Below are 25,599 nucleotides of genomic sequence, written 5' to 3'. Positions count from 1 at the left end.
TGCAGAAATACTTGCAATCTTTTATTTCATTGATTTTCTTTTAAAAAATATTTAAACAGTTTAATAAAAAGAAGAAAAGAAATTGTGTTAAGTGGTATCCATAAAACAATATAAAATTATCATAGATAATGCACAGATAAAATCAGCAGATATTAAAAACAAGTATACATAACTAAATTATGTGCCTGGATAGGCTTACTGAAATAAGTAGGTTTTTAGCAAGTGTCTAAAAGCCTACCTAATGCAAATAGTCAGGAAGTTCCAAATCTGTGATCACGTAAGTAAAATAAGCATAAGATGCTAGTTACCTATACTTTATAAGAAACTGCACGCCTGAGCCTTTAAACCTGAATTCTTGATAGTGTGTTTATTTGGGTGCATATGCAAGCCTGAAGGAAGTGGTCAGAGTCATGCCACTGACCACAACCTCAATGTGTTCAAAGCTCCCCATTTTCATGGAGCCTGCATGTGAAAACACTTGTTTTGAAACACGTTTTCTAGGGGCCTGGTTGAACATATGAGACCCTTCAGCTCTTTGGACCCATGTGTTTAGGCTGCTTACCAACACTACCCTATGAATGAATAGGGGCCAGAACCTGCAGCTGTGACCTCTATGAGTTCCCTCCATGCATTCATCTGTACCTCAAAGAATTCCTGAACCAGGGACATAGTTGCCATGTAAACAACTGCAGACTTATGGTTGACATCCATGGCAGAAGTGTTTTCAATCTTGTTCTCTCCTTTCCCCCCTTTCTTCTACTTTCAGTTGCTATTCTCTTAAAGGATGATTATTTCATCAGCGGTGCTGGGCTACCAGGCAGATTTAAAGCTGAGAAAGTTGAGTTTCACTGGGGTCAAAGCAATGGGTCAGCCGGCTCGGAGCACAGCATCAACGGAAGGAGATTCCCAGTTGAGGTTGGTTGAAAGCAAGTGCACTCGCATTTTAATGAAAAGTCTATTGTTTTAATATGAGACTTGTCAGAAGTGGAATTTGCAGATTGTATTAACGTGCTCTTTTCCCCATGAGTTTCCTTCTGGTGTTTTGCTGTTGCATTTTCACTGAAGCTTTCATTTGCTGTTCTGAAGTTACAATTTAAAATAAACAGGAGATATATGGGATTATTTGGTCAGCAGTTGACTCAAAGTCTTATGCCCAGCATAGTGGCTGCTCCACGGCTGATGCCTATATATACTAATAGTAGAGAACCTCTGGCCCACGAGCCTCTTGCTTCAGCCCTCAAGGCTTTCTTTTTTCTTTTTGCTAAGCTACTTCTATCTGTCCTAAAGGTTGATATGCAGCAAGTGGCATTTGCAGCAGCGCATGCTCAGATTTCATCAAGCCATTTGGGTTTCTTGTATATTTGTTATTGCAGTTTATAAGTGTGTGTGTGCATACATGTATGTTTGTGTGCATGTGTTTGTATCTGAGCAGAGCCTGGAATATGCAGAAACTTCTATGTTGCTTGTGGATAGCCCCATTTTGCCATACTTATAGGTACAGTGCCACTCAGTTCTTTATTGATGATGCTGATAATGGTTTGAGCAAGTTTTAATGCCTGTTTTTTGTGTCACTGAGCACCAGGCAGCACTCATTTTCTACCTAGACTAGAATTACAACCCTGTGATTTTCCCTCTTTTGTCATATTTGTGTAACAAGCCTGATACTGTATTCAAGTTGAGCTTTTAGGCCCTCAACTTTCTAAGGTACTGAGAGATGATTACTGAGCCACATTTTTCCTTTGCTTGACAGCATATTCTTTGAGGGAATGGTTTTGCATAAGCAGAGAGCATCATTGATGGTTTGTCATGAAACACTGACGTTTGGCTTTGCTTAGATAATTAGCAGAATCACTGGTGTGGGTTGACTTGCTCACAATTATGTATTCCTCTTGAAAACTTGGTTCGTTAATGATGTTTTCTCTTCTTTTTGAACTAGGATTATATGTTCCTTTTGAAAACGGGAGGGATTCTGTTCAGTTCAGTAATTTTAAGAAAGGTATACTCTGGCAGTCCTCCGAGGTGGGGGGGTGAGGAGAACCCATTCACAGGCTTCTCTCCTTGCTGCTCTCCTTCCGCACAGCTAGGAAGCAAACATGTCACTTATGTGGGGATTAATTGTCAAAGTGCATTCTGTAAACAAGTATGTGAGACTAAAGAAAAAACAGTACCTAGCATACATAGTTAAGGTAAAACAGTTACATGGATAGAGAAAAATAGTTTCATTTCACCATCCAAGAAATGAAACCTTTTGAGAACAATTCTTTAAGAAGTGTGTGCTTTGCTCTTTAGGCTGCTCCCTCAACACCTTCCAGAGCCAGGTCCCCAGTGCATTATGTAGAAAAACTGCCTTTGTGTACTTCCAGCATTTTTGCCTAATTGTAGTTCAGCTTGCAGGGACTTGTTGCAGCGCTAATTACCTGACAGTGAAAACTCCCTGCCAAAATAGGGTCTTGCCTCATGCTAGGGGCTGCATTTCTAGGAAACCCATAAAAGAAAACAAGAGCAGCAGTGATGGCTTGCTGATCTGTGGTGGCCCATAGACACAGGTCAAACATTTGTGAAGTGCCCACAAGTACTTTGTCCTCCAGGTTTGGCACCGTTCTGCTGCCGGAGCACTTGGAAGCAAAATGTGATCTGAACCTAATTGAGAAACCAGATGTGGACAGTATGCAGTGTGCATTAGTTCGAACGATTGCCCCACTGGGGGATGCAGACAAATCTGCTTCATCCGCAGAGTTTGTTCTGTAAACACGGAGTTTGTATGTGCATTTGCTGGAAAACAAAATGCTTGTTGTTAAGGCTGTTCGTGGAGGGTTGGGGGAGAGCTCACAGAATAACAAAACTAATTGGAAATGTCAGATGTAAGACAGAACCTTATTGTTTGACCATGTTGTTTGTATTTTTATTATCACAGCTAATGTGTCAGATGGTAAGGCAGTGTGAGTTAATTGGTTTCCTTCATTGGAGCCCATCTGGATCATATTTTTGTGAGTGATTTATATGTTAAATTAGGGGATAGGATATACAAGAACATCCTTTTCATTACGTTCTCTAAAGAGAAATTGGATCAAAGGCAGTGCATTTATCTGACTGTTGTTACCCTTCTTTTTAAAAAATGAAAGCGTCAGTCTCATACACATGTTTGATTATGCTTTGTTTTCAGAAGGAAAGGGATTTAAGCAAAAAAGTTAACACCCTTCCTTCCAGTCCTATTCCTCTGTAGAATCAAGAGCAACATCCTTTTTCGAACAGATGAGCAGCCAAATTGCGGGGTGGGGGTGCTTCCGAAATGCTACAGACAACTTCCCTTTCGCAATACCCTCCCTAACCTTTTCCTGAAGTCTGCCTTGGTGTCTAGCTCTAGATCCTTACATCTTCTCACTCCACCTTCCCCACCCCACTCCAAGTACAGTAAAAGATGAAGAACTATTGCCAGGGCTGGCCCAAGACATTTTGGCACCTGAGGTGAACCACAGAATGGTGCTTCCCTGCTGCCAGGGTAGAAGGGTTGAGTCAAGCTCTATATAAAGAACCAGGGCAGGGGAGTGAAGATCTAAATCAGGAACAGAGGGGTGGGGATTCAAATCAACCTTTATGGTTGAAGTGGGAATCAGAAGCCATTGTGAGCGTACCGCAGCTGTTGCTGTCATGGTGGCGGTGGCAGCAGCAGGCAATGTATTCCTTGGAGGCTAGATCTGCTGCCGCAGTGGTCCTACCACCTGAGGTGGCTGCATCACCTTGCCTGATGGGTGGGCTGACCCTGGCTGTGGCTCGCTAGTAAAACACTTGCTTTGTCCTCAAGGGTTCCAAGGTCCAATCTCTTGGAGAGAGATCCCTTCCAGAAACCTTGGAACACTGCTACCATTAAGTGTAGATAATACCGAACCAGATAACCCAACGGTCTGATTCAGGATAATGCTGTTTCCAATAATATGATGAATTGCAAGGTTATAAGATGCTATTTAAAACTTTCATATTTGCATGTTTTCCCTTCGGGTTTTACCAAGGAGTTCTTTGCAAAGTCATAAAAGGCATGGGGATTTGGGGAGCATGGCATGTCAGCGAAAGGTTGGTAAAAAATTGATGCTACACTTTGCCTAAGCAGAAGCGCTTGCACAAAGCCACCATGGTATACCACCCAAGGACTTTAGCCACGTATGAAGGCTGGCGAAGAGTACTTCCATCTTGTGGCACACAAATGTGCAGTGTTTAACAACTCATTCTAATGTCTGTTTGGCAGCACACGGTGTCTTCAAGTGAAGTGGTCCAAGTTAAGAGGAGTTTGGAAAGTACTAGTTTGACATTTGATGTGAGATATCAATGTTGTATTCAGTATAAGGTTGGGGGAGAAGAGAGGGACTAGTTTAGAATCTGCAACCATAATTTTGTTAACAACACATGAAATTTGACATGTGCCTTTTCCCCCTCTTTAGAGCCGCTAGCAGATGCATATAGTTGAAAGAGATCTGCTGTTAATAGTGTATTAAACCAACTTCTGGTAAGCTAATGCAGAATGCAGAGTTCCCTCATTAGAAAACCTGTTGATACTTATGAGACTCTTGAGAGTAGCAACTTGTGCGATAACTAATATGTTGCCCGCTGTTGCTGCAGAAGAACATTTGCACAGAAAGGACACAATGTGTTCAGCAGTCATAATGTAGGCTGGATCTTGTACCTCTCTATTAGCAGAGCCCCCACCACCTCTGCCATTTTGCTCACTGGCTGCGATTTTGCTCATTGCCTATTCATTTCTATGCAAGATGCTGATTATGTCTGTGAAGAGCAGAAATCAGAAGAGTGATTTCAATCATGACTGTGTTAATTTGATGTGAGCTTTCAGCTGTTTATGAGCTTTCGTCTTAATGGTTCTAATTGTCAGTTATAATGTGAACACCATTATACAATAATGTACAGTAATTTACTTAGTAAATGAGAATCTTGTTCCAAGGACCATACTGCAGCATGCCATGGAGACCTAATCCCTGCAAATTAGCGTGCTTACAGTGGCTAGGGCTTGATTCTCCTTCAAGGGCCTCTCTTGAAATGGCTTCTGAATTTCACCCAGGCAAGTTAGTGCACTTTCCCAGTCCTTTTTCTGCATGATGTTATTAACTTAGTTAATAATAACAAAGACAATGCAATACAATACAGAATTGCATGGTAACTCTTTGCTGCTTTGGCAGAATCCATATGCACAGAAAGGGCATGCTGGGCTGGTCCACGTATATCACCAAGACATAGAATCATAGAATTGTAGATTTGGAAGGGACCACAAGTGTCAGGAACATTTTGCCCAATGTGGGGCTCGAACCCACAACCTTGAAATTATGAGCTTCATGCTCTACCAACTGAGCTGGATATGGCAGTATCTGAGCAAGCCTTGGACTCTCACATATGTCCTCACCCACTCTCATTCAAGTACAGTGGTACCTTGGTTTACAACCCTAATCCGTTCTGGAGGTCTGGTTGTAAACCAAAACAGGTTGTAACCCAAGGCGCGCTTTCGCCAATGGGGCCTCCACCCAAAAATGGGTTGTAATCCAAAAAAAGGGACATGCACTTCAGAGTTTGACGTGGTTTTAATCCAAAACGGTTGTAATCCAAAGCAGTTGCAAACCAAGGTACCACTGTAGTTGCTTCCTCTTTAGTGCAAACCGTAGACAACTGTTGTAGCTGGAGTGCCAAACTGTGGCTAATTACCAGTTAAATTTATATCCTGCAGTTCTTCCATCATGGAACTCAAGGCAGCGTTCATGGGGTTCCTTAGGTGGTCTCTCATCCAGACACTAACTAGACCTAAACCTGCTTAGCTTCAGCAGTGTGGCTTTCTCGTGTACTGTTAGACCAATCTAGGGGGTTTGTATGTGCCTTCCAAACAAGAATTGCAAGCCACAGCTTCAAAACATGATAGGAGGGCAAATAAAAAGGGACAGGTACACAAAGCTCTTCTCTGTAACAAGGAACCAAAAGAGCATTGTACCCCAAAGGGCTTTAGTGCTGTTTTCTTTCATGGAAGCCAGAGGTGCTGGAGGAAGAGCAGCTGTTGAAATGGAGGGCAATTTCAATAGCAGTTTGTGACACTGCTTTTGAAAGACAAAAACAGCCATATATCGCAGTAGGGGAGTGCAAGCCCTTGGGCAACAGTAAAAAAGCTCTTTGGATCTCAGCATGTTTTTTGAGTCTCACAAGCCTCACAAAGTTTCCAAGGGACAAAGATATGAACAGCGGCGGGTGGTGGTGCTCACCTGATGCTGCTGCTTACTGGGACATGGGGGCAGTGGAAACATGCCTGGCAGAACCAATCTTGCACTCCTGACGGTGCATTTGCACTCAGCCAACCTCCACACTGCATCGCCTCTCCCCCTCTCCTTCCCGGTAAGCAGCGGTGACTCAGCTGCCAGGAGGTCAAGCAAACACCACCACGCTGACCACTACTAGATATGGGTTCTACATTGGCTTATGGCAAAGTAATTCAATGCAATGATGCGGATTTTCATTGCATTTTACAAGAAATATGGAGTTTTACAAGAATATTGTCAGTGGGACCTTAATCCTGCATTATCCAGAAGGTTACGTGTGCAATACCTAAGGGGGGTTTATAGATCTACTCTTGAAAAACTTGTATTCTCTTCTGGTTTCCAAATAAGATGCACTATGGAACAAGGGACATGACTTTACCCAGAAAAATAAAAAATATATCTGGATCCGATCCAATATATCTTCAATATAAAATAAACATTCTCATAATCCAGGTCAGTAAATAATAAATCAGCTAATTTCTGCTTGACAGACTTCAAGGATATTATTAGTTTCCAACCATCAAGAGGTGGTTCTGGCCAAAGCACAGGTGAAATTGTGCAAGTCTTAGTTTAAAGGGTGTTTGGTGAATGGAATATCTAAGTTTTTATTTTTTATTTTTTTTATTTATTAAACTTCAATACTGCTCTTCATCTGAGGACCACCTGCTTTATGGAGGGTTTCATGTTTTGCGGTGTTTAAATTTCAGGTACAGCTTGACTGGTGATATACGCCAAGCCATGTTAGATGTATCACTCACTAGTTTGGCTTTCGTTGTACTGTAAAGAGAAAGTGTTTGTTGACTGGAGAGAAAACAGTTCAGTGAACCTTCAGACTTAATTTTCTGATGATTAGCAGTTTTATGCATTCATCCAGTTATACATGTCATATAATGTGTTAATCTAACGATGTGTTTTATTACGTGGCTCGGCCTACTGGTAAATCCTACATTCGCTAATAAGCCTTCAAGCAAGAGAAGATAATCTTGTCTCCTTAGAGTTCCTCTACTGACTCAATCATTCCCCTGTACTCTGCCTCTGCTTGGAAGAACATCTTGGGATTGTCTTCATGAAGTATTCAGCATGGTCTAATTTTAAGGAAGAAGGATGGCTATAATTCTTATGAAAGCTTGCCTTGTTTGGGCTTCTCTTCTGTCCAAGACGGTTGTCAGTTACAGCTTGTGTTCATGTAATTGTCTGAGCTGATGCACTTACCCTGTTGTGATTGTCTCTTGCGTTTCCCATCTTGTGACTAGGGAATTGGATATGTCTTTAATTAATGATTTTATTGCAATAAAGTCTCCATTTTACAGCAGAATGCTTCATCTTCCAGTAGTGAAATATTTAATCTCCATCTGGCTGATCTTTTCAGCGAATGCCCTGTGATAATTAAGAGGAAATTGGGAGAGGAAGGTCTGAAATTAAAATGTGTTCTACAGATGTATGGATGGTCTGCAGGAATGGTTTTGCATAGTCTAAGAAAAGAAGCTGTGGAGTAGAACAGCATAGTCTTATTTTATGGTATTGTCATCTTGCTGTCTGCCAGAGGCAACTAGCTTTCAATCATTCAAATGTCAGAGTGCATGCGGAATTTCAGTTTGAAGGATCCATCCATTGGGCACAGTACCATTAGACATTGATGAGAGCCTGATGGCAGCATTTTTTCCCCCCCTGAGGTTCACCTCTAGGATGTGTCAGTGCTGCTTCACTGTAATTATGATATAATGATAGACTAAAAGTTAGGCATCTTATCTCAACATAATTCCAATTTTCTACAATTTTAATCAGAGTCTTGTGGGGCAAGGTGGGGGTGTGCTGTTGAGATCAGGAGAGATTTGTTGGAGGTGATGATGTTAGATAAGACTGACAGCAAGTTCCTAGTAGAAAGAAGTTATTTTGAATTGGAGAAAAAAAATCAATAAAGAGGTTGGAGAATTTGACAGAGTTAATGAGACCCATTTAATGGAAGGCAACAGATACAGTGATGCTAATGCTTTAAAAATTACCGTAGATTCTCCAGCTCTAGAAAGCTAGAAGTGGACAAAGACCCCCCCTTTTTTAAAAAAGACATATATCAGAGACAATAGGGAAATGTTTTTACCGTCTGAGTTTCTTTTTAAAAAGGTTATAAATAGTAACTAGGCTCGGCTAACAAAAGAGGCCAGATTGGGTTTTGAAATTATACCAAATGGATAGTTTCAAGATTCACATGAAATTGTATGTACTTTTATAAAATAAAATTGTGGCATGAATTGGCCGCTACTTCTTCACTCATATGCTGCATACTGCTGTTAAATCTATAGGTTTTACAGCTAAAACTCCATATGGTTTTTCTTGCAGCATACAAACTCTTGCAAATTAGTCAACCCTTCAGAATTACCTACCCTAGACTAATCTTCAGATGTATGGGTGTGACCTAACTTTGACATTCATTGATTACAGCAGCCCAGGGCTTACTATCCGTTTAATTGGGAGAGCTGTCAGCTGATTAAATACTTTTTAGTTTATTAATCACCTGGTGTATTTAAAACTGATTGATCAATCACATTTAAATAAACCTAGATATTACCAAATCTTAGTGGGGGGGGGGAGAAATGAAGATTTGATTTTTCAACTTTATCATTCATTGGAGAAAAGGAAAGGCTACCCCAAATAAATCTTCCTTTTAAACTTAATTTAATTTCTGTTTTGATATTCCATTGTTATCTACGGTAGCTTTTTCATTGGTTTCCTGTCTAGATTGCTGATCTATACAAAATATATTCAGAAAGGTCGCATCTTCGGGTACTGACAGACCTGAAATAGTCACTGGAAAGACTATTTTAAATATGTATTTTTCATTTGCTAGTATATTAAAGCGCCAGAACAAAGAGCCTCAAAAATCAAAAGCTGTGTCTTGCACCTACAGCTCCACTTCACCAATTAAAATCAAGTAAAGTTTCGTAAATTCAATCTACTGATGAAATCAGGGTTGGTGAATTTTTTTATTATGTGGATAGTAACTAGGTGTCATCCTCATCTCGAAATATTTTATGGGGTGCAGCCTTTGAATCATTGTTTCTAAATATGTGTGTGTATGTGTGTGTGACCAGCTCCTCAGCGCCATGCAGATTTATTCACACCCACAATTACTGCAGCCTTTTCTGGCTCCAAGCTAGTCCCAAATCCTTGTCCCCATAGCCACTTCCTTTTCTTCCCATGGGCTTGAGTGAGCAGTCACAAGCACAGCCCCTCGACTGTTTGGAAAAGAGAGATTTTTCTTCCCGTGACAGATAAGAAGGTACATTCATAGGGAGTTTATTGATCATTCATTTGCCACCCAGCTGACTACGTTGCCGCAGCCACTCTGGGAAGCTTCTAGCAAATTATAAAACCACAGTAAAACATCACACATTAAAAGCTTCCCTAAGGGCTGCCTTCAGATTTCTTCTAAAAGTCAGATAGTTGTCTCCTGAGAATCTCTGTCTGGTTCCCTGTAACCTTACTTCTTGCAATGAGGGAACCACCAGAAGGCCATCGGTGCTGGACAATGGAGATGCTCCTTTGGGTATACAGGGTCAAGGAGGTCTAGGTAGTGTTCATGGTTCTCTGTCTCCCCATTTTATCCTCAAATCAACCCTGTGAGGCAGCTCACACTGAGAGATAGTGGCTGGTCCAAGGTCACCCCTTGAGCTTCAGAACTGGCTTCCCAGGTCCTAGTCCAACATTCTAACCACTATGCCACAGTTATCACTGCCATTACAATATTTCCTTATATCTCAAGACAAGGACTTGAAAACCACCACAGCTACTAGTATCCTTGCTGTAGAAATTCATTCACTGTATACCACTATCCTAGGAAACACCTTTCTTTCCTGCAGCTTAAGGATGAGCTTTATGCTAGTTTAACACAGCATGAGTACATTTTAGCCTGTCTAATGTTTGGGAAAGAGAAAGTTATAATTCCTCCTTGGTTTTTTTTGCAAGTGGTTACACACAATAATCAAGTTGTCTCTTAACCTCATTGCCTGAAACTGATTTCATATAATTAAGCATATTAGGAATATTTGTTTCTTGGATGATTCTGCACAGGGCACTTCAAAATACCTTTAAAATAACTAACCCCGATTATCATTATAGAGAGTCATATGCACGTGTAGCAATTAGTAATTAAAGGCTTTCTCTGTTTACTATCCTAGCCCTTTTAGAGACTGGAATAATAATGCACATTCAGAATGATCTTGGGATGGGGAATCAAAACAGAAGGGCCTGTCACCTCACATCTCTTGCTTGTAATCTCAGAGGAACATCTCCAACCGTTCCTTCACATGTGATTGAGACAGCTGGTAGGGAAAAGTTATGGTGGAGTGAATTTGCAAATGTGGCTATGATTCAAAATCAGATAAACTGACTGTATTTGCTTATAATTAGTAAGGATAATTGTCAGGACTTATTGCCCTGTCATATCTTTATCGCAGCAAAGAGAGCTTTACCTGACAATCAGAGATAGCCATCGGATAATAGTGCTTAAAAATCAATTTGCTGATGCCTTATCCCTGAAATCGTGTTCTGTTCTCTGGCTAATTTTTATATGTTTCGGCGGAGTGATATTAACAGTCCAAGATCCCAGAGATTGCCTTCGCTGTTCCATTATCCAAGCAAGCAGAACACCTTTTCTGTATTCCACCTCCTTATTTAATGTATCCAACTTCCAATTTGATGTTTCGCTGAGTGAGATTTATCTATGTGTTCTCTGTTTATAAAAGGATGATGATTAAAAGATTGAAATGAGTACCAGGTGTAATATAAAATATACTTGAATCAGTGATGCTTGCAGCGGCATGAAGTTAAAATGAAGAGAAGGTACCAACCTCATAAGATATCTAATTTGTTTACTTGGCAAGGCCTAGAGCAGGTTGTACAGGCTGGGTTTGTACAGTGGCTATGTACATTACGTTTTCTGCTTCTTATTTTTTATTTAATCATCAAAGAGATTATAAAATATTCATTAAAAATACCAATATAATTATATGTTAAAAACAAGCTGACCTAAAAAATATTCAGTCTATAAGTAAAACCAACAGTTCAGTAAATAAAAATTGCATGTTAAAATTACATGTATTGACATTTATTTATGTAATAGGATTTGTAGGCTACAGTATTCAATACTGCTTAGCTGAAACACTGGTCAGTGCTATGGCAATCTCCTGGCTTGGCTGCCCAATGTTTGTGGAATATCATTCATCATTTTTCACACGTGGCACACCCTTTGTCCTTTTGAAGCTGTTCACCCACACGCTGCCATGCCCTTCTCACATCACAACATAAACTTGCCCACGATTGCTGCATCTCCAGCTGCACAAGTGCCTTGCCAGGCCAGGCAGAGCTACTGTGCCACCTTTCCAGCAGGTGGGTCACCGTTGCTTTCTTTGGGGAGGAGGTTGGCACAGTGGAAGCACACCAGCAGGAGCCCGGAATTGGCTCCACCGATGCATTTATACCACATTGACTTTCCCACTCCCTTGCACCTTCCATTCTCTCAAGAAGCAGCCTTGACTCACCTGCCAGGAAGCTAGCATGGCGGCTCCATCTCACCTGGCAAGCTGCTTCTCTCCGGATTTTGGAGTCACATAGGGCACCATTGAAAGTTTAAACACCAAGGAGGTCCTCCCTGATGCTGAATTCTGCATAGCAGTTGTGGATTCCAAAAACATTGTCGGCAATTCTTTAATTCTACTAAGTCAGGGACAGTCTTTAGGGTTTTCTCCAGATGTTGTTGGACTACATCCCTTACAATTGGGCTGCCTAAGAACTTTTCGAGAGGGAGTGATACCACATTGGTTGCAGAGGCAGATTTAGGGTAGCGCAACCAGTTTGCTCACACTGGGTACCAAACTGAGAAGGTTTCACAGGGGGCACTGTAACAATGACGAGCAATGGAAGGTGGGAAGTGTTGGGACACCAAATTTTGGGGTTGCACAGCTACCGCTGAAATGTTAAAGCCCAAAGTCTGCCACTGATGGTTACCCCTTTGTTTTGTATTACAGTTTTGTAATCCCAGCACAGAAGTAGCTTGCCTCTTTGAAATACGTGTTCATGTAGATATACCCATTTATGATGCATGTTGTACATGACAGCCCCCTTCCCCAAAAGTGCCACCCAAAAAGGGATATTTCTAATGAATCCAAATGTTCAAACAGTTCAGTTTTATAATTAAAGATGCTATGGACCTCGGGAAATTGTGACCAGCCAGATATGACCTGTTTAACTTGTGTTTTTACTCAATATCTGATTACAGAAACAAGCCTGCTTTACAGTTGTGGGCGGGCAGGTGGGAATTCAGCTACAGGTAGAGGAATGGAAAACTGGCCTGGCAGGTTGTCTTCAGAATACCTTAGAAAGACAGCCCATCCCCCACCTGTCTCCCCTCTCCATTATTGATGGGCACTTTGCTGAGACATGCAAACTGACAGATATGATCCTCCTGCAGGCTTTACTGGAAGGTGGAAGGTTCAGCATTTCTTCCCTAGCAGGGTTTTCTTCAATTTAAGCAGATTATGGTGTGAAAGATGGAATGAGAGATCAGAGTTGGCAGGAAGCTGTGATTTGAATAGGACCTTCAATTTCTTTGACAAGAGTAATGTTCTTATGAATGGAGATGGACCCCTGGTCTGTGATGATAGGTAGGAGGATTGCCTTTAGGAATGATAGGCATTTTGGACAATGAGCAAATTGATTCGCTAAAAGCAGGTGTGGCACACCTTCCTTGGAATTAGAGTCACCTAGCTGCAACTTCTGTTTAACATGCTGGTAAGGCAGTGTAATTTCTTGTTGTTCATTCTCGTTGAAGAAAAAGGTCGACGTGGATATAAAGTGGGTAAAAATATTATAGGTTCTGGTTTTCTACTGGTCTTATATTTGATGCAAGCAGGACCAATTTTTCTCTGAAGCGGGAAGCAATTTGGGCTTTCCCAGCCAGGACCACAATGAGTAAATAAAACTGCAGATTAAAAGTATACGTGTTTTTCAGGTATTTGCCTGCAAAGTATTAATTGCATCAGTTTTACCAGAATTACATGTACATTTTTGTATTTCACATGGCTGTTCAGAAGGATTTAGTTTTAGTTATGTCAAGGCAGTAGCTGTAGGATATAGCAGATATTTTTATGAATGAATAAAAATAAATATGTAGTGCCTATGAGCAGTGAGAGACAGGGTCTCCCCACCACCTCTGGGTCCTCCAGCTACTACTCCAACCCAGTGTGTTCAGACTGGATATTACAATTCTGTAGCGCCCTTGTGTATACAATTCATATTTGAATGTGACATTAAATGACAGAGTTAGAAGGAACTTCAAAGGTAATCTAGCGAAAAGGTCATCTAGCAGCTGGTGCAGGAACCTCACTACTAAAAAAAAGGCTCTGTCATCCAGTTCTTGGACACCATGTGACTAGGGGTGGGGTGGGCATGCCAGGAAAATGAGCTGGTTGGAGCTATGCTAGATGTTGTACCATCTACATAGGGCTGTAGTGGTGATCTGCATTTTCTTGAAATCACCCTTGCAGGTGCCAGTGGTGTACAGAGCTGGAAGCACATATGGAAGGAGCAGCAAATTGACATTTTAGCTTTGTACACACACACACACACACCCTTTCTCTAGCTCCGGGTCTCCAGCTGTTTTTGGACCAAAACTCCAATTATCCCTAGCTAGCAGAACCTGTAGTCTTTTTGCCTGGGCCGCCCAACTCCTCCATGCACACTGCACCAGACTCCAGTTGGTTGTTATCAGGTTTATGTAAACAAGCAAAGTAGATCTTCAAGCCTGTACACCTAGCCTTAATTTAAAAGCAAGAGCACAGGAACAAAACGTGTGATGGTGTCTTTGCCTGGCTGCCTGCTGTCCTAATGTTCTCTCATCATAGAAGCATTGAGTTGGAAGGGACCATGAGGGTCATCTGGTCCAACCATCTGCAGTGCATGACTCTTTCACCCAACATGAGACTTGAACCCATAACCCTGAGATTAAGAGTCTCATGCTCCACCAACTGAGCTATCCATCAGACGGTTGCCCTTGCGTAAGAGGTTTTCAACCTTTTTGAGTCCATGGCTCCCTTGACGAACTACATTCAGTCTGCAGCACCCCGGGGGGGGGGGTGTTCAGGAGCCCAAATATGTCACCCCATGCCCACTTGCTAGCTTACTCTGAGGCACCCCAGGACCAGCCCCAGAGGCTCCATTCGCCTGGAGAGATTGTAGCCAGGCCTGCTACAACAAACAGCTATGCAAGCCTGTGGGAGGCAGAGATGCAAGAGGACATCATAGGAAAGGAGGGAAGGAAAGAGGGACAGAGGCCAGTGTTGCCCGTGGTACCCCTGACCAAATTTCTATCCTACAGGTGTGGTAAGGAACATCTCAGCTGAACAAGAAGCAGAAATGTCACAGGTTTTTTCCCTGCCTCCTTCTTTTTCCTATTTCTGCACACTGACCTATAAAGGAAACTGTGTTCGCAGCCTATTTCTGATTCACGGAGCATCTTGCAATGCCTTAAGTCTGAGACTTGCGGGCTTTTCGTTCCAGTTCTGTGGTGTGTGTGGTTTTTTCTTATTAATATCAGTCCTAAGAACTGAGGGTTGTAGATGCTGCAATGTATTTTGGGGGGATCAGAAGAAAAGGGTGTCCCCTCCTCAAGCCCTGGAATTCTGGAAGCTTTTACAAAAGCCTGGGAGTAAAGCTGTTCTTTTGTTTCAAAAATAAATAAATGTGAAAACTAACCTCTTTGTATAACAGAATACAGGCAAGTGCTTCCCATCATAAGGGTGAGAAGCTAGGGAAGGAAGTGATTTATGGCAAGAAACAGGACATAAGATCAGTACAAATCCAAACTAGGTCATGGCTTCACCTCTGATTGAGCTTGAGATTATATAACCACAGTGATAAGATAGTGACAAGTATTCCGACAAGACTCCATTTTTCTGGGTTTCTTTGAAGGGAGTGATGAGTTTAGCTAATAAAGCATCAGTTTCTAGCATAGGTGAATCCTGAAAAGTAGCAGAAAGGGGTAGCTATAAAGTCAGTCATTGTTGACAAAACTCTCTCTGCTTCAAGCAACTGGATAATTTTTAGGTGCCTTGTTATTTAGATACGGGTTTTTTCTTTGCTGTCCTATGCAGGGTGAGGGCTGGGGGAAGGAAGAATTAAGTGGCTGTCAGGTTGTTGTTTTTTGCTGTATCCAATGGAGTTGGGCATACGTAGCATACATTCCTTACCAATGTGGTTTTCAAAACAAAGTTCTGAAGTTTTCAAAACAGGCAGGACCTCCTTTGCCATCACAAACACAAAATGAGTTGATGTAGCAGAATTTGGACTGTGCAGTTCAAGCAATTGGGTGTCTGGGACGATCAGGATGATCCACTGGTCTGGAAAATGAAATAAATAATGTACAAAACTCTGTCCACTCTTTCCAGATGCCCATGAAGTGTGGTTCTCCCCCCCCCCCTTTCATGGTATATAACTGAAAGAACTATAAAGGTAAAGGTAAAGGGACCCCGACCATTAGGTCCAGTCGTGGCCGACTCTGGGGTTGCGGCGCTCATCTCGCTTTATTGGCCGAGGGAGCCGGCGTACAGCTTCCGGGTCATGTGGCCAGCATGACTAAGCCGCTTCTGGCGAACCAGAGCAGCACACGGAAACGCCGTTTACCTTCCCACCGGAGCAGTACCTGTTTATCTACTTGCACTTTGACGTGCTTTCGAACTGCTAGGTTGGCAGGAGAAAGAACTATACTTTTCTCTAAGTAAGCATTTCCATATTTTTCTCTTATACATATTGGTGCTGCTTTGGAACCAATATTGTAAATAAATATGACTCCTCCATTGTTGCTAGGCATTTGTTATATGATGCTCAATTTCCTAACCAACAAGGTTACCTATTATTTGGGGTAATCAATGTATTTATGTAAACTCTTACCTGTTTTAGAGATGCCTGTTCAATACAATAATATGTCCTTGTGTATTATAAATCAGTAACTCTGTAAAGATTGTCATGGTGGCATTGCTATTTGAGATGAAAGTAATATTTGGAAAGGAATGGTACTTGACAATGTATGGGATCTTGCCTTTCAGACTTACATTTAAAAGTCTTGTGTACTGACTATTTTTCAGCTCTGATGCAGCAACGTTTTTATAACTCAGGTTTTTTTGGGGGGAAGAGGTCAGAGATGAATATGAAGGGTGGATTTCAGTGGGCTTAAGCGTGTTTAACTGTTGAATTGTGGCTCAGTGTTCGCTTCAGGAGACAGCCGAAAATCTGATTACATTTGATTTATGCCTGAACAGGATAAAAACAGAGTGCAAACTCTTGGCGGGTGGGTATGGGTGTGTTTGAGCATGCAAGCACAAGCACGTGCATGTATCTATGTGGGGGTGGGGGGGACTGCTTCTTTTATTTATACAACCCCTATGCTGCAGAGAGCAATCCACCCAGTCTATAAAGTGTGCCATGTTGGGCACCAATATCAGCAAACCTCCTTTTACAGTGCACAGAGGCAATAACTTTCCATCAAAAGAATTATCTCGCTTGCTCGGCTGCAGTGTCAGTTATTTAAGCCCCCCCAGGCTCTCCTGTGAATATTGCAGGTGGGTTGCCAGCGTACAGGAGTGTAATAGAAGCTCAGGTGGGAGAAGTTTATCTGCTTGCGTACGTGTTGCTGTGTCATATTCCTGCATTTCAGTGTTATGCCTTACTTTTGAAGGGGAGAAAGATTTTTTCTGGACAGCGAGCCAAGCTATGTGCCCCAGTCCCTCAACATATATTAGTAAAATAGATCTAAACTGAATGAGCATGCCAAGTATAAAGAGTTGGTGGGCTGAAACTTAACTTTGCAGGAGTTAGAGAAGTCCTTCTAAAGCAGAGGGGCAAGGGAACCTCCAGCTCTTCATTCTGCCCTCTTCCTTGTTTCTCAAGTGCCTTTCCCTAGGCTTCACCACCCACTTCAAGTGCCTTGAAGTATGACAATGCTTCTTGCATGCCCGCTCATATGCAGGATGGAGAGAGGTGTGTGTAGGAAGCTCTAGTTTTTATGTGGCTGGAATATTGTACAAAGCTGAGTCACTGCTGCTTACTAGGTGGGGAGCAGGGAGGCAACAAGGAGGTCAGCACAGTGTAGATGCATCAGCAAGAGTGCCAGATTGGCTCTGCCAGTGTGTTTGCAGCGCACCAAACTCCTTACCACCTCCCCGCTCCTTCCTAGTAAGCAGCAACAGCTCAACTGTTTGGGATGTCTGATGAGCGTTGTCCAGCCACACTGTCCACTACAGCCTATTCCTCATGCCAGCTCTCAGTCTCAGCCCCCCGGAATGTACAAGTGCCAGGAACAGGCGGTGCCTGGAGAGAGCAGCTTGCCTAGGGCAGTAGAGCGAGTTCAAATCTGAGCTGGGACATTTTCATTCACAGCTTAATCTTTTAACCAGAACTCCATTCTAGCTCTCTAGGCTTTGAGTTCATGTCTCTTGTGGGGAGTATTTGCTAGTGCATAAGACTCATACAGACACAGAGCGTGTGAGATAGAGAACCTAGCAATGGAAACATTGGTATTTAAGTAAAAGAAAAGTGTGAGTCCCAAGTATTATTCAGCTGATAACAATTACCTGCGTGCCAGGTGGGATTCACATTCTTTTGTGCATGTGGCACTTAGGTCAGGGGGAAAAATGGTGCTTAAATATTTTCACAGTTGCCTACTGTTTTATCTCAAGCAAGTTAATTACTGCCTGACACCATACAAAAGGTGCTGTATAATAGCAGCTCTGCTTAATTGTAATAGAATATTTTGCATTGCTATGAAAGATCTGAAGACCACAGTGTGTATGTCACAAACATTATTAATGAGCTCCTTCTGATACAGGCAGGTGTGTTCTCATTCATTTTAGGTTCACTTACCCCAAATCCCATAAATTTTGAAGCACGTTTTCTTTATTAGTTCATCTTTTCCAGGTTTGAACTCTATCAGTGAAAACCGATTCCACAATATGCATTGCCCCTGGAGGTGGTGGTTTATTTGCATTAGGTAGTACTGTTACCACCACAAACAAACATATACATCAACGTGCTGTTCTAAACAAATAAAGTTGCACTCTGGATACTCAGTTTTCTTGTTTCACTGCCAGCAACACAGTCCATTTTTGTGCTGACAGTTTGCTACTGAGTAGTTAGAATATTTATGAACATTCACAACATGACAAGCAGACCATCTAACGAGGAAGTTACCATTATTATTATTATTATTATTATTATTATTATTATTTTAAAGACTAAAATAGTTGCTTTATTAGAAATAAAATCCATATCTCAAGTACTCTCTCAAAACCTGGAGGATTGAGGACCCAAAAAATTAACCAACTGCCTAAAAATGTCATTGAAGCAGATCAGTAATGCTGTTCCAGACTATCAGAGATCAAAAAACTAATTTCCAACAGTTCTGCCACCCAGGTTTCTGTGATATCAGAGTGTTCACACAGCAGCCCTGAATTTGGCAGTATAATGTTGATATTAGCTTGTGTTCTGATGAGAAGAATTCTGGAACAGTCTTTGTTAAGGTAGAAGAGGAAACTGTTCTAAAAAGGAGTTGAATAAATATTTGATTGGTCAACTAGGATAAACTTAAGTGCTTCCTAGATAAACTTGTTCTTTTCAAGGTATCAGAAGTGGCTATGGGCAGATTTGGCATAAAAGGGCTCAAGTTACAATATACTATGTGGATCATGATAGGAGATTGCAGGACTTGTTGAAGGCTATGTGTTGGAATTGTGAATTCAAGTGAAGGCTTTTTGAAGAGGTCATCTGAGGAAGAAGTTGGAAAATTGTCAGATTTAAGAACTCTGAGAACTCCATATCGCTGGTAGGATTCTGCAAGCAATTGTATTAAGGACTTGGCTGTGGACTTTAAACACAGCAATGACTTTGAAGCAAATAATCCTCTCTGGGTTCAGAGAGAGAAGACCACTTCTAACATATGTAAAGTGTGTGTATATGTACGTGTGTATGTTGGTGTTGTCCTAGTAAAGACAGCTCTGCTAAACAGCTGTTTTCTCTGGTGAGCTTAACTGCTGAGTTTCCACAGCGCATACTAAAAGATTCAATCCGCCTCTCTTTTTTCATTTTCTATCTGTCTTTGATTTCTTGAGAAAATATTGCAGCTGCCTTTTCAGAGGCTGAAGGTAAAGCTTGTTTTCTTTAATTATATGATTGAAAATCGTATGAAACCACCAGTCTGTTGCTTATTATTTGTATTTTGATGTGCTGTAATCATTTGCTAGGTACCTCATTGCACATCACCTAGAACTTTATATCACATAAGGCAACTGATAAATATAAACAGCAATAGCAACAACGTTTTTAAAAATGATTTGAATCTTTTTTCTAGAATGACATTCTACTGTGACTGTTTTCATAGTAATGTATGTGGAATACATTTCTGGAAAAAAGACTATATATAATGCCTTACCTAGACCTGCTTTAATGATTGTAAGAGAAATAGTATTTCACTGTGGCCTGATTTGCACATCATGGGAAGGTAGAATATGAAAGAAGCCTTGGCTACAGGTCGTGGTTAAAGGTAAAGGTAAAGGTACCCCTGCCCGTACGGGCCAGTCTTGACAGACTCTGGGGTTGTGCGCCCTTCCTTGGGGTTTATGAACTTGGAAGCTTGCCTATTTCTGTGTGAACTTGAAAGCTTGAGATTCTGCTACTTCCACTTCCAGCATGCTGCTCCTTATATGAAACTTAACACAGCAAAAAAACACCCTGAATTACTATGAAGTTGTGCAATCATTTACATTGTTGGCTAACTCATGGGCAATTCACAAAATACATCCCTCCATGCAGTTGAATCCTTGCCTGGGCAAGGGCAAACTTTATCTGTGAACAGGGCAGTGATGGATTCAGTCAGCAGTAGCTTCCATTTCCATAGTGACTTGGATGCCAGTTTAAAGGTAAAGGTAAAGGTACCCCTGCCCATACGGGCCAGTCTTGACAGACTCTGGGGTTGTGCGCCCATCTCACTCAAGAGGCCAGGGGCCAGCGCTGTCCGGAGACACTTCCGGGTCACGTGGCCAGCGTGACATCGCTGCTCTGGCGAGCCAGAGCCGCACACGGAAACGCCGTTTACCTTCCCGCTGGTAAGCGGTCCCTATTTATCTACTTGCACCCGGAGGTGCTTTCGAACTGCTAGGTTGGCAGGCGCTGGGACCGAGCAGCGGGAGCGCACCCCGCCGCAGGGATTCGAACCGCCGACCTTTCGATCGGCAAGTCCTAGGCGCTGAGGCTTTAACCCACAGCGCCACAGGTCGTGGTTAAGGACCACTTAATCACTATCTTGGGTTCAAATGACATACTAAGTCAAACCTTGGCTTAGCTGCCGTGCTGTATGGAGCTAAAGTAGTGGATGGCACAATGCAGGTGATATTTCCTCCCTGGGTGCTAGCACATTTGCTTCAAGCGATAGTTTAGCTTAGCGTTACGTGTGAATGTGGCCTGCCTGTTATGAAAATGCCTCCAGTGGTTGGAAGAAGAATTGCTGTTAATTTTCTGCTCCTGTTTCAACTTTCCCTGGAAACAGCCACTGGGAATAAATGCTGAGGGTATCAAAGACGCTGTTGCAGAATATCTTGATGTTCTTGCATATTTTAAGCAATATTAATGTAGCCTACTCGGGGGGCCACCCAGCTCCCATTTTTGATGAAAGTGAAAGGGGGGTTGACAGATACATGAGTGTCCTGCACATAAGTAGCCCATCAGAGAGGAATCCCTGGTGCTGAGAAGTTTCATATCAAAGCCGAACCATTGCATTGAAGGCTCTCTCCTAGTTGTTAGAACCAGCGTTGATCTTTCCAAGCGATCCCTTGCTAGTGTCTCGTGTGTTTTGTTAGGAGTGCTCCCTCCCCGCTCCCCAAATTCTGTCAGTGATAAACTAATTACACGCCATACATTTTTAATGCTTTAATCTCCCATCATTTTCCTAGAGAGGAGTAATCCCCTTTCCAAACAAATGCCATGCATGGCCAGGCACTCATTGCGAAATGTATGGTTTTCATTAAGCCCCCATTGTTAATAAGAAACTTAATGGATGTTTCAGATAGAAATGGAAGGGCAGGCAAGGCAGTGCAAGCAGCATGCTGAACGATTGCAGCAATAATACTGCACTGCCAGTACAGTGCCAATAGCAACATTTCACCAGTATTATGTGTGTGTTTGTTCATCTTAGAGTTGGAAGGGACCCATGGGTCATCTAGTCCAACCCCCTGCGATGCAGGAATCCCAGCTCAAGCATCCATGACAGATGGCCATCCACCCTCTGCTTAAACACCTCCAAGGAGGGAGAGCCCACCACCTCTTGTGGGAGTCTGTTCCACTGCCAAATAGCTGTTACTGTCAAAATGATTTTCCTGATGTTTAGTTGGAATCTCCTTTCTTGTAACTTGAAGCCATTGGTTCGAGTCCTACCCTCCATAGCAGAAGAAAGCAAGCATGCACCCTCCTTCATGTGACAGCCCTTAAGATATTTGAAGAGGGCCTCATGACTGCAGTTGGTGGGGCTGGAGAAATGGCACAAACTTGTGCACTCACTCACTTTTTTCCTCTTACAGACAAATCCCTAACCCTCCCCTCCCCTACACACACACACACAAACAAACAAAATCCCCACCACATACCCTCTTTCTGTCTTCCCAACCACAGGACACAGGTTTTGTTTTATACTTTAAAATTGTTACGGGTTGTATCTAGCCTTAGTCATTTTTCACAGTAGACCCATTGAAATGAATAGACCTGACTCACTTAGGTCCCTCGACTGAGCAACGGTTAGTTGGCTACAACCCTAGGCAGTTTGTTTGAAACGAATATTTTAGTTTTGTCTTTCGCGAACTGCTTAGAGGCCTTTCGCTTTAGTCGTTAAATAAACACACAAAAATAAAATAAGGCAGAGTAAAAGGGTGACTTGCACCCTGCTTCTTAGCTCCAGCCATGCATGCTGTCTGTCGCCTTTCCTCCACTCCTGACCAGGCCCTCATTCCCAGGTAAACTGTTCCAGCTGAGGAGGCCTCTCTCAAGTGAACCAGACACCTAGGGCAGCGGACTGCTAGGCGGAGTTCCTGTTTCCCATGCCATTCCCTTCCTTCCTTAGCCTTCCATCCCTGCCCTTTCATGGACAGTGTCCCCACATGAAAAGTCTTTGGTGAGGTGAACATACCAAAATACCATATTTTTCAGTGCATAACACACCCCCACTTTTAAGGAAATGGGGGGGGGGATTGCTCAGAGTTACTGAGCCTTTTTTGTTTTTGTTTTTTTATTTTTTTATTTTTTTTTTATAATAATTTTTATTAATTTTCCACACAAATAATAAAGAACAATATAAAACAATATAACTTCAAGCTCATCGGTTCATACCCTTCTTTCTTTGACTTCCCCATACCTCCCCATCCCTGCATCCTTGTTTAATAATTCTTTAGCAACCCTTAGGTCCATTGTCCTAATTCCCTTTCATAAAAATTTCTTAAGTTTTTTGTTTACTGCTGCAATTCTTTACTTCTTACCCCCTGACATCTTAACATTCTTAACATTCTTAACATCTTAACATTACTGAGCCTTTTTTGGGACAGGGGATTGTCGACAATCACTCAGCTGCCTGACCACACGCCTCAACAAAGCCACCAATCATCTGACCGGCTGCTAACAATCTCCTGTCCCCCCTCTGCACTATCCATGTATAAGATGACATTTTATTAAAATAAAAACCATCGTCTTATACAGTGGTACCTCAGGTTAAGTACTTAATTCGTTCCGGAGGCCTGTACTTAACCTGAAACTGTTCTTAACCTGAAGCACCACTTTAGCTAATGGGTCCTCCTGCTGCAGCTGCGCCGCCAGAGCATGATTTCTGTACTTATCCTGAAGCAAAGTTCTTAACCTGAAGCACTATTTCTGGGTTAGCGGAGTCTGTAACCTGAAGCGTATGTAACCTGAAGCGTATGTAACCCGAGGTACCACTGTACATGGAGAAATACGGTATATGGAAGTGAACCACTCAGTGAAAGGATAAAGCATGTGGCCATGGAGGGAAGCACAGTATAAAGATACTGTTTTTCAGTATACCTGATATTTACAGTAACTTCTTCTGCTCTACCTTAGAAGGAGAGGGATAAAAGGGTGCAGTACCTTGGCAGATGAAAGCCAATCAGAAAGGCCGCTTGTTAAACTTGGTGAAAAATGAACTCTGAAAAAGGCAGGTGTGGTGATCCTTTGAGGACATTTTGGAATAATTGTACCAATAATGCATTAAAATGTCACCAGGGGAACTGATTAATTGGTGTTGCCTTCATTTTTCTCTTCCATTTGCTTGCATTCTTGTCCTGACGGCTTCCTAATAAAAAATAAAAATAGCGATGTTTGGCCCCACCACTATATATGAAGTCTTTTATTACTGCAGAATGACATATGTGAAACCTTGCAACTGACATTCATAGACTTAAATGCCTACTCCTTCAATTGCTTTATTAATGCATTGGCTTTCAGTGTAAAAACAAACGCACCGAAACCCTTGAAAAATTCCGATTATGACTGTGACATTTATCATTTTATAATAGAAGCATTAGTAGCTTCTGGACTGAATGTTGGCTCACACATTTTCTGCAATAGAAATCTCAACTTTCGTTTATTAGCTTAATGTTAACTGCAGGTCTGTTTTCACAAGAAAAGCATGCCTCACTTTTCCATCATATAAAATTGATGCCACCTTAACGAAGGTGGTTGAACATGGGGCACACAGCTTTGCTGCCCAACGACGTCATATGTTACAGCTTGTAATTATTTTCCATAAATGACAGTGACTGAGGTCTGCCTTTCCATTGGCCAGAGGGCCCTCAAGTAGTTAATTTTCAGTGACATGAAAGGGAAGCAAATGGATCACTGTTTAATTTATTGTGGTGGTATTTCGACCAATGGGGGAAGATGCTTGTGAGATTTTCTGTCTCCAGTGCCAAAGGGACTTGGGTACTATGTACATTGACTTGGAGGTGGGGTGGGGAATCCAGTTTGCTGCTCTGCCTTGGGCAACAAAATGATTTGCAGCACTTCTTCCAGTGATGGTGGGCTGCTTCTCACAGCTGGCTTGCTTCTTTTGTGTATTCTTAGGATGCTTGTAAGGACACGGGTGGCACAGTGGGTTAAACCACAGAGCCTTGGACTTGCCGATCAGAAGGTCGGCAGTTCGAATCGCCACAACGGGGTGAGCTCCCGTTGCTCGGTCCCTGCTCCTGCCAACCTAGCAGTTCGAAAGCACATCAAAGTACAAGTAGATAAATAGGTACCGCTCCAGCGGGAAGGTAAACGGTGTTTCTGTGTGCTGCTCTGGTTCGCCAGAAGCGGCTTAGTCATTCTGGCCACATTCTGGCCACAAGCTGTATGCTGGCTCCCTCGGCCAATAAAGCGAGATGAGCGCCGCAACCCCAGAGTCGGCCACGACTGGACCTAACGGTCAGGGGTCCCCTTACCTTTATCTAGGATGCTTGTAAAGAAGCAGGAGAAATGTTTGCATCTATGTAATCATGTGAATAGTCAGCTGCATATCTGGTGGGAACAAGGGCCCACCCAGAAAGTAGTTGAATATGAAAGCAGGCAGGTCACCAAGCCATTAATAATAATAATAATAATAATAATAATAATAATTTATTATTTATATCCCGCCCATCTGGCTGGGCCTTCCCAGCCACTCTGGGCGGCTTCCATAAAAACCAAAAATACAGTAAAATCACACGTTAAAAACTTCCCTGAACAGGGCTGCCTTAAGATGTCTTCTGAATGTCAGGTAGTTGTTTATCGCTTTGACATCTGCTGGAAGGGCGTTCCACAGGGTGGGCGCCACTACCGAGAAGGCCCTCTGCCTGGTTCCCTGTAACTTTGCTTCTCGCAATGAGGGAACCGCCAGAAGGCCCTCGGCGCTGGACCTCAGCGTCCGGGCAGAATGATGGGGGTGGAGACGCTCCTTCAGGTATACTGGACCGAGGCCGTTTAGGGCTTTAAAGGTCAGCACCAACACTTTGAATTGTGCTCGGAAACATACTGGGAACCAATGTAGGTCTTTCAAGACCGGTGTTATATGGTCTCGGCGGCCGCTCCCAGTCACCAGTCTAGCTGCCGCATTCTGGATTAGTTGTAGTTTCCGAGTCACCTTCAAAGGTAGCCCCACGTAGAGTGCATTGCAGTAGTCCAAGCGGGAGATAACCAGAGCATGCACCACTCTGGCGAGACAGTCCGCAGGCAGGTCTCAGCCTAC

General features: G+C 42.5%; 1 protein-coding gene and 1 long non-coding RNA gene across 5 annotated transcripts in view; one reads left to right on the top strand and one right to left on the bottom strand.

The window, feature by feature from the left end:
• PTPRG (protein tyrosine phosphatase receptor type G) overlaps window positions 1-25,599 on the top strand; it is a 559,059-nt gene that overhangs the window by 303,877 nt on the left and 229,583 nt on the right. For all 4 annotated transcript variants that reach the window (XM_079957946.1, XM_079957945.1, XM_079957948.1 and 1 more), the window contains exon 4: window positions 767-915. In XM_079957946.1, coding sequence (XP_079814072.1) covers window positions 767-915 — 149 coding nt within the window. The remainder of the gene's footprint in view (window positions 1-766; window positions 916-25,599) is intronic.
• On the bottom strand, window positions 7,133-24,953 carry LOC307209760. Its single transcript, XR_013835754.1, has 3 exons — window positions 24,818-24,953; window positions 23,484-23,688; window positions 7,133-7,676 (listed from the first exon to the last, which is right to left on the bottom strand). It is a non-coding gene; the product is annotated as an uncharacterized lncRNA (long non-coding RNA).

The sequence above is a fragment of the Podarcis cretensis genome (assembly GCF_951804945.1).
Source record: "Podarcis cretensis genome assembly, chromosome: 2".
NCBI classification, from domain to species: Eukaryota; Metazoa; Chordata; class Lepidosauria; order Squamata; family Lacertidae; genus Podarcis; species Podarcis cretensis.
Note: the sequence above shows the minus strand (reverse complement) of the source record. Positions and strands in the feature narration are given on the sequence as shown.